The 9984-nt window shown below is 39.3% G+C and overlaps 1 protein-coding gene across 3 annotated transcripts; it reads right to left on the bottom strand.

The window, feature by feature from the left end:
* Positions 1–287: 287 nt before the first annotated feature.
* Positions 288–8032, bottom strand: LOC126611227 (TMV resistance protein N-like). Of its 3 annotated transcripts, XR_007618749.1 has the most exons (10): positions 7857–8032; positions 6557–7136; positions 5244–6336; positions 4859–5134; positions 3550–4767; positions 2750–3384; positions 2554–2638; positions 1857–2492; positions 1144–1765; positions 288–909 (listed from the first exon to the last, which is right to left on the bottom strand). XR_007618749.1 is itself a non-coding variant. In XM_050279423.1 (9 exons), exons 2-9 carry the CDS (start codon positions 7060–7062, stop codon positions 1229–1231), a joined length of 4986 nt encoding a protein of 1661 aa, XP_050135380.1. In that variant the 5' UTR covers positions 7063–7136; positions 7857–8032; the 3' UTR covers positions 992–1228. The 3 variants fall into 3 exon arrangements, 2 of the variants coding, with proteins under 2 accessions (XP_050135380.1, XP_050135381.1); XM_050279423.1 differs by lacking the exon at positions 288–909 and having other exon boundaries at positions 992–1765; XM_050279424.1 differs by lacking the exon at positions 288–909 and having other exon boundaries at positions 992–1765; positions 6557–7123.
* Positions 8033–9984: the final 1952 nt, after the last annotated feature.

Here is a 9984-nt window from a genome sequence, read left to right as displayed (position 1 = left end):
AAAATGACCCAGGATGGCCCAAATCTATTGTGCGTCATTGCAAAGCGATGTATTTGACTCATGGCGTCGTTTCAATTCTGAAAAAGTATCACGAGCCCAATTCGAAGATCAGACGCCAAATAGACAAATTCCTAGTGCGTCATTATGTCTTCCAGCGACCCTGTGCCATTGTTCTACATCAAAAGCATCCTTTTGTAACATTTGGCTGGAGCTCCCTTCTTCCTTTTGAGTTTTAAACTTGATTTTTTTTTTCCCCTACTTTGTTGGTAGAAAAGCAGCACACCTAATGATGAAAACAAGCAGCATTAGTGGACAGCTCATTCAGCAGCTAGTGGACAGCTACTAATGATGGATGAACGAGCTGCTATATGAGTAGTGTTTTTGTTGTACGTAATTCATAGCTTAACAATAATGAAAATATATTTCTGTTCATTTTTCTACATGCCCCTTGGTTGACTTTTACGGGACCAGGCCTGCACTCTTCGGCTGCTCGGATGACGACTAGACAATCTTCTTCCTGGTTGCCTTTCTACGCGGACTGAGTTTTCGATGGCTTCGCCACGGCGGACAGAAGCTCATGAGAGTGATGGCTCCGCGGTAAATGGCATGGACAGAGATCTCGAACTTCCCCTTAGAAGACGGCACGACTTCATCCCCAATCTGGGGGAAGATTTGGAATTTGAGCACCGCCAGGTGTTTGTATAAAGAATTAAAGATGGTGCAAAACCTTCGACCATGGGACGTCGGCACGGGTTCGATTCGAATCTCGTCGGACGCAGCAACAACGATATGAGTTTTAAATTGTAACGGAGGGCAGCTGGCGAGAGACCTTCCTTTCGACGGAGAGGGAAAGAGCGATAGCCATGGGAGAGACCTTCTGGGACTAGGATACCTTTTTCTATTCCATACCTATTCAGTTTTCAAAAAAGAATACCGTTTGACCAGCTCACTTTTCAAGTTTTTATGTATATTTAGCAGAGTAGCACACCGATTATAATAATTTTCTTATCACCAAATAATTGATCGCTTAATTATTTACATTAACAAACCAAAGCAAATATTTACCCATGTTTGATGACACTGCACTCTTTGGCTGCGTTTAACGAGCAAAACGATTGATATATCATACAAATAAAAGGCTACTTACAACGCATGCGTTTGCCATTGTCCATGGCATGAGATCGGTAAGCTCGCTGAGTCTTTCGGTGTGCAGCTGGCACTACGTATTTCAATTACCATATTCTGCAGCTTGCTTGCAATGACCGCAGTTTGAAGATAACTCGCAGAGCGTCAGCGTTTGTACAAGCTCTTCAACATCCTCCTTAAACACTAGACGAATGGCACATTCATGCAATCCTAAGCCTGGGCCGTTGGACCCTAAAGTTGCACTGACTATATGGCATTTATTCCACGATTCAGGAAATAGAGCACGTGATATATATACAAACCAAGTCAAATCACGTGCATGCAACCATATCTCTTTCTCCGTACCGAATGCCAAACGGAGACTATTGTCGAATTCAACCCCGGGTTTCAGATCACAAATGACCTCACGATCGAATTCTGAGTCGGGAGTGTCATGAATGATATTTGGATGTTCATGGATCGATACAGAACCAGATACAGCAATTCCTAACCAATTACCATCATCGAACAAATTTGGAGGCATATCAATCTGTGCACAGTCGCCTTTATTTGGATTCAAGAACCACTTCGGAATTTCAATTCCAGCAAAATTAAATGCAAAGTGATTGTCAGACCAGACCTGTAGATAAAGTTTCTAAATGTGAGATATGAGAGAGAGAGAGGGGAGAGAGAGAGAGAGAGAGAGAGAGAGAGAGAGAGCGTAGACAGACCCGGTTTCTGAAATTTTGAGAGATCAGCTGGAACCTTCTTTGCTGTAATCGAGTATCACATTCTCGGGGACTCTGTTTTTCCTCTGTAAGGACTTTACAACTTTGCAGTAGAATTAAGTTTATCCAATGTTTTACCACCAAATCATTATAATATCCAAAGAGGGTGTCTGAACTGCCTAATATGCACTGTGTGATTGTCTGGACAAATCCTTGTAAATCTTGCTTGTACAAAATACGGAGCCCACAGATTTTAACCTTTAAAGCAGGTCTGTAGGTAATAAAGGAAAGGCAGATTTGCCTTGGTGATGTTTGAGTGAACAGTTCGGGAATCATCGACCGTGGAATGTAAGCAATCAAAAGGTGATGTTTATCAGAAATCAGAGACTCTAAGTTTAGGGACAGATTCATATAATGTTTACCCATTTCGAGTCGACAAGAACCATGATACTGATCCTCTTTTACGATGTGCTGGTGTTCTACTGCAAGTGATGCGCATAGAGAAAAACCCATCCACTTCTTACACTTGTGCAGATTCTGAGGCAGCTCGATTGTCACAGACGTCCCAACTTCAGTATTAAACCATGCTGGGCTTCCACTTAAAGGAAATCCATAGTCTTGCCACCTATGGTTTAGTCCCTGGAGTATGCAATAATGTGTTGAGAGAGAGAGAGAGAGAGAGAGAGAGAGAGAGAGAGACCTCCAGGTATCTTGGAAGAACAGACTCGATGTTCCTTCTCAACAAAACTGTGGAAGCTTCTTCACACGTTGGAATAAATTTCTCCCTGCAATCAAACATGTACACAAGAATATGAAATCAAAGAACTCCAACGTCAGATCAAGGATGAACTTTTAATGCCAAGCTAATAACGTAGTTTTCAAAAATTAAATTCTACCATCTCAAAATGTCATTATCTAGATTAAACCATCCAGATTCTGATGTAGCTTTTCCAACTTTCAGATTGGAAGGGTCAGAAGGGATAAGTTGTTGATTTTGTTTGGTCAGCAAATGGATTTGTTGTTGCTGCCGCCCTCCAAAACCAAAACTTTGTGGTATGAATGTTTGGATAAACTGTTCAACATCTTGCTCGTAAACAAGACGAATCCCACATTTCTGGACCTCCATGCACCGGTTGTTGGTTTCAAATAAAGTCCCAATCACGAACGATTCATTTAACATCCTTGGAAAGCACACACAAGGTACATAAAAAAAACAAAGTAACTCAGAACTTGATTCAATTGAGTTGAGATGTCTCCAGTCAAGAAGGAATGGTTCCAGTTGAAATTCCTCAGTTTCCACTCTGCATTTGTAGAAGTAATCAGAAGCCTCTGAATCAGATTTAACATGGGCGACACCAGGTTTTCCCTTCACCAAGAAAACAATAGCAACCCCCATCCACTTCTTCTCATTTTTCAAATCTGGAGGCACCGGGATCGATATGAAATCTCCCGTAGCTCTGCCGCTGAACCACTCTGGAATTTCATTTTGATAACAAGCAGCCTTTATGGAATGTGACTTATAATCATATAGCTGTAACATAAAAAAGAAAAAAAAATTATGATTAGTTATATAATAAGAAAAATACAGATGCTCGGTGTTCACCTACATGCGAGTGTGTGCATATGTGTGTGTGTGTGTGTGTGTGTGTGTGTGTGTGTGTGAGAGAGAGAGAGAGAGAGAGAGAGAGAGAGAGACTTCAATGTCTTTTTGCAGAACTTGATTTGGCAGTGAAAGATCATGAACTGGACTCCATTGTTGATGCTTATCTGATTCGGGGCCAAAACTAAAGAAACTACGTCCTGGGACAGTTGATGAAGTCCATGTCTTTGTGTATTTTTGGTCTAGTGGTGATGAAGTAGAAGATTCTTGATGCTTGGATGAAATGAGGGCACTGATTGTAGTCATTCCAGAAACAGCTGAGGTCCATACTTTGAATTGATCAGGGAAATCTATCAGTGATGTACAATCATCTGCAGGGACGTGTCGAACACTTAATGGAAGCTTCTTAGGCAGTGACAGAAGCCTACTACAATTCATCAAGTTGAGAGACTCAAGCTTAGATAGCTGGCCGATGCTTTCAGGTAAGCAAACAAAGTTATTAGCACTTAAGTTTAATGTCCTTAAGGAGATTAAGGTGCCAAGATCATCAGGTATTGCTCCATCTATCAGATTGCAATCACTTAAGTTTAGGCTCGTCAGGGAAGTTAAACCTGACAACGAAGTAGGCAACAACAAACTCACAGGAACATTGCCCTTTCTACCCCACCACCAACAATTAAAGAGAGAATGCCACGATTTTGAAGGTAGATCTTTACATCCTTGGAAGGATAAAGTCTTTAGATTTTTCATAGCCGCAATGGATGATGATGCTCTTATAGCAGTTCCACTTATATCAAGCTCCTCAAGACATTCCACACAATTCAAATCCTCAGGTATGTCATCAAGTTCTGAGCAACCTGTTAGAATAAGAGTTTCAAGAGATGTCAAATATTGAATGGTATTCGGAAGACGGAAAAGGTTTTTGCAGCCTCCCATATTCATCAATGTAAGACCAGTCAAACGTTGAATTGATGGTGGTAATTCTTCAATGGCAGTTCCATCTAGATGAAGCTCCAACAAGCTTTTCATATTTCCTTCAATTTGAGGAAACCTCTTGAGTCTTGAAGAACCAGAGAGAGTTAAAGTTCTAAGAGATTCCAAATTGATGAAAGGTGGAAGGCTCTCAATAGATTTGCAGTTTCTCATATTCAACAAGATAAGGTTTTTGAGCAATCCAAGGGAAGGGTGAACCTCAACCAATCTTGTGCAACCTTGAAGCACCAACTTCTCAAGATTTGGAACCTCAATGAAGTTTGGGGTCGCAATCAAGTACAAGGAATCACTTAGATCAATAGACTTTAGCATGCTCCAGCGCTGATACAATGTAAAATTACCATAAAGTAAATAAATAATAGGTTGATATTAATATTTCAAAATATAAGCACGCACAAGAATATAATCTTACTTTATTTCCCCTCCATAGTTGTTTGATAAGGCTTGAATGCATGTGGAGTTCCACAAGCTTATCTGATTGAAAGTTTGATGGCAAAGAACTAAAAGGAAATGCATGCCATTCCAGCAGTTGTAACTCGTTAGAAAGGTATTTGATGGATCCAGAAAAAAACACATTACTAATTTTTAACAATCTTAGCTTGCACATCTTTGAGAAGGGGTCAACATTTACGTGAACCACCTCTTGTTTTGGTAGATTCAGGAATATACCTTCCACCGCAAGTGTTCCCTGACAAAGAAGAAGAAAAAATCAGTTGCAGTACAAAGATATAGAAAATACAACGATGATAAATTCATTTAAGTAAATCTTTGAATCTATATTTGTAACAATCAATTACCTCATTGTTTACAAGTACATGGATTATATCCTTGGGAAGCCACAACCTGCTACGTTTGCCCGGATCTTCACTGCATTCACGACGAACAATCTCCCAACCTAATTCTTGTATCAAATCATGCATCCACAATTTTCTTCCAAATAGAGTTAGTAAAGATTTTTCTATGAGAACTGCTACATCAATGTCTGGACGATAGCCACAACTACTTTCCAGTATTCTTGTAACACGATCTTTCTCCTCCCCTTTAAAGAAACATGCAATGTCCAAAAATACCTTCTTTTCTATGTCTTCTAAAGCATCAAAACTTACTTTAAGCACCTCAGTTATTCTTTTGTCAGGGTTTTCTTTAAGGCTATCCAAAGCACTTGACCATACTTCTACACTTCTACCAAGGAGGAAAGAACCCAAAACTTCAATAGCTAATGGGAGGCCATTAGCGTATTCTACAACATTGTTTGCCAGCTTGAGAAAGTCTTCACTGACCTGGCCTTTCTTGAATGCTTTCCGACAAAAGAGCTGAAGAGCTTCAGCATCAGTTAATGCCTTAACCTTATACATTATATCCACTCCAAATGTGCGTAACAAATGTTCATCCCTCGATGTTATTATAATTCTACTCCCTGAACCAAACCAACTATGATCACACAATGCTTCCAATTGTTCTAATTGATCCACATCATCAAGAATGATAAGAACCATTCTATTACACAGTCTCTGCCTTATTTTACTGATCCCCATATGGACATTATGTACATCTACATTACTCTCGAACAGGATATCCGAAAGAAGTTGCTTTTGTAAATGGACTAGACCTTGTTTCTGGGTTACCTCTCTAACATTGGCAAGAAAGCTGTAAGCTTCAAACTGAGAACGTATCCTATCAAAAACTACTTCTGCAGTGGTTGTCTTACCAATCCCCCCCATCCCCCACATCCCTAACATACATACATTGTTCAACGCCATGTCTAAGCAAGAAATCACTTTGTTTACGCGAGAATCCATCCCAACTAAATCCGTATATATACTTGAAATTGTTTGATTTACTTTTGTGAAAATATATCTCACAATATCTTGAATAATTTTCGATTCATACCTGAAAAAGCAAACAAACAATAAATAAATAATCCTCTCATAGAAATTTTGTCAGCACCATCTACCAAGATAAAGGAATGTTAAATTTTTTATGTTCTTTCTTCTTTGTTACAGGAACAAAAAGAAAGAGCACATTGGTATACCTCCTCTGCAGTTTTTTCGTCAAAACCAAAAAGAAAAGAATAAAATTTACGGTGCTACAAGAAGAATAGTAACCTCACCCATCTTGTACATGCCATCCATAGAGATCAGCCACTTCAGTAAGTGCATCTCTCCACTTTTGCACCTTCTCTGTATTATCCTTAAAGGTTTCTTCATGCTTGGAGAAGGCTTTCCCGAAATTCCCCATTTGTTTTTGTACCTCAGATGGATCCACATCATAGAAAACTGGGAGTAATGCCTGCCCCATCACTTTCATGCATTCAACACTCTTTGCAAGCTCATCCAAGCAACATGTTGAGTAGGCATAGTTTCTTGAAAGAACGACAATTACATATCTTGATTCTTCAATTGCTTTCAAGAGTTCTGGCGAGATGGGTTTTTCCCTCTCAAGTTGTTCAGCATCTCTGAATGCAAATACTCCCTTCTGATTCAGAGAAGTATACAGATGGTCTGTAAAATTTCTATGGGTGTCTTCGCTTCTGAAACTGAGGAACACATCGTATGTCCATTGAGGGGTCGGAGGAGACCAATAAGAAGAAGAAGGAATATCTGTTTGGCCGATCATTGAAGGTGTGGAAGGTTACCGCTTTGTCTATGGTGAAGATTACAGAAAGGTCTTTCAAAATCTGATCAGAAACACTGAAGGAGGGTGTTAACACTTTGCATTTACTCTGGCAATATGATAAATCATCACAAAAAGCTTTGAAGAAGAGAGTGTGAAGTTTGAACCAGCAGAGCAGGAAAAAATATGCGATCGAACGAAGGATCTACCTAATTGTTTCCATATTTTTGGTTAACATTTCGGTTTTCATTTTTAGTTTTTAGCCTTCATTTTTTGTGCCTGCGATGTAGGGAAAGTATATTGGGGGGTGAGGGAGAGGGGAAGGAGGGATGAAAAAAGGGCGAAAAATCTTGAAAGTGGAAGCAACTCAAAATAATTTTTTATTTTCGTTTTGTGTGCCTTTGCTTATAGATTTTCTTTTACATCTCTTTACCATTCTTTAACTTCCCTCATTTCTCCCACCTATATCCCGCTATCTCTAACACAAAAATGAAAACCAAAAACCAAATAATAATTTTGATCTTTTTTTTTAGTTTTGGTATTGATATTCTTCTTCAGATTAAAACCTCTCATTCCCTTCAACCTTCCCAAACCCAAAACCAAAATTAGCCAACTAACATCAGGAAACAAAAAAAAAAAACTGTAAAAAGATGAATCAAGACTTGAGAGAATTCAAGAGATGGCTGGTAGAAATATTCCAACAAAGTAAAGCAGATTAAATGAGGAATTAATGGAAAGCCAAGCCAGCAACCAAAACATTTCAGGTAAAATCAAAATTCACGAGGAGTCTGACTGACCTGGCTAACTGGGTTTAGGTGGATACTCAGAACTCTCACAGCTCCATGTGAGGGTGAAAACTGGAAAATGAAACTCCTCCAAATGCCTAATAGTGAATTGCACTGGCACTGCCGCCGACAGTTGAGTGAAATGTGAATTGACATCCACGTTCTTCTACTTCCACTGGTTAAAGAACCAAAACGTAAGAATGCCCCACCTGTGCTAATAACATTCACTTTCTACCGGTCAACAGGCCTGTGCTAACACTTTCCACCAGTCAACAGGCCTGTGCTAATAGGAGGTGGATTGTCTGTGCTCCCATCTTCATATTTTTCTTTTTTTTTTTTGTTTGTGTAATCACAGTTAAGCCACGTCAATATTTTATATTAATTTTTTTTATAAAAATAATAAAACAAAAAATAATCAGAATATAAAATATTGACGTGATTTAACCATGACCACACAAAACAGGAGGGGATGGAAAGAGTATGGAAATAGGAGGGCAGACAATCCATCTCCAAATTACATTCACTTTCTACTAGTCAACGGAATGAAAAAAGGAGTAGGATTCTCTATCCTCATATTCTCATTCCCTTCTATCCTCTCCTCTCACACATTACTTTTTGTCTTATTATCTATTTAAAAAAATCAATATAAAATGTTGACGTGGTTTAACCGTGACCGTTCAAATAGGAGGGGATGGAAGGATAGAAAGATTAGGAGGGTAAATAATCCCCTTCCAGGAACAAAAGCACAAGAAAAATCCACACTGATTTAGGAACAAGTCTAACTCATTCCAATTGCTTGGGCAATTGGTATACCGAATGGAGGCAGATTGTCTGCCCTCCCATTACCATGCCATTTCCATACCCTCCTACATTGTGTGGTCACGGTTAAGCCACCTCAATATTTTATATTGATTTTTTTATAGAAATAATATGACACGCGGCTTAACCGTGACAACACAAATAGGAGGGGATGGGAAGGGCATGGTAAAAGGAGGGCAAACAATCTGCCTCCCTACCGAATCCCCCAAAACTCCAAAAGAGTCTCTCCATCCCAGCCCAATCAGTCAGGCTATTGGAGAGCCCAACATAGCTGGATTGCTTATTTGGGCAGGAATGGCTTTACCGTCCCCTCGTACAAACACAAAGCATTGGAAAAAGATGTTTTATCTTCAAGTTCATAGAATTATTGGGTCTAATGGGTCACACATGATAGATCTAAAAAGGAAGATGCTAAGTCATGACAATTAGATAGTTCCTCAATATAGATTAGCCAATCATATTGTGTCACACGTAAATGTAATTTGTTAGTTTGTTGTGTTTGGTTCTGTACATAGCTTTGGCTATATATACCACACAAGTGTAATTAATCAGTGTAATGAAAAATACAGTTGTACAATTTCCTTTCTCTCTCTACATTTCTCTCTCTCTAAACTCAGGTTTCTTAGTCACGAAGATACAGTTTCCATATGGTTTCATCGCCAACCGCCTCACGGCTTCTTTTGGTCCTAATTTCTTCCTCTCTACTTCTCTGATTGTCTATGTCTGAGGAATCGATCAATTTTCTTCATTGACCTTGTATTCCGATCTTCGATCTTGGTTCGATAATCTCGAATTTCAAAGACATCTCCCTCTAAATCTTCTTCTCCTCTTGATTCGGTGAAAATTCTGAATCAAAATTCCTCTTCGAACCTTAATTATTCTCAGTCATACACATCTCTCATGATCCAGAACATAGGAAGCATGGTGGCAATTAAACTCAAGAGATCCAATTACCTGCCATGACATGCCCTATTTGCCCCAATTCTTCGTCATTATAAGCTTTTTGGTCTTATTGATGGCACAGAACCATGTCCAGTGCCACTTCTGCCTGATTGATCCCTCAATCCGGCGTTTGAGATTGGGTACGAGAAGGACCAAAATCTTTTGATTTGGTTCAATTCTACACTATCTGGGGAGGTAATTCCATTTATTGTTGGTGTGTCCTCATCTCGCAATCTTTGGCTCAAACTCGAGTAATGATTTTGGGGAGTTTCTGATGCACACATTCATCAGCTTTGTTCGCGACTTCATAGCATTCAAAAAGGTTCGCAATCAATGTCTGATTACTTACAACAAATTAAAGAGATCTTTGATTCTCTCA

The sequence above is a fragment of the Malus sylvestris genome, chromosome 17 (genome assembly GCF_916048215.2).
Source record: "Malus sylvestris chromosome 17, drMalSylv7.2, whole genome shotgun sequence".
Lineage (NCBI taxonomy): Eukaryota > Viridiplantae > Streptophyta > Magnoliopsida > Rosales > Rosaceae > Malus > Malus sylvestris.
The sequence above is the reverse complement of the archived record's forward strand: the minus strand, read 5'-3'. Positions and strand labels throughout refer to the sequence as shown.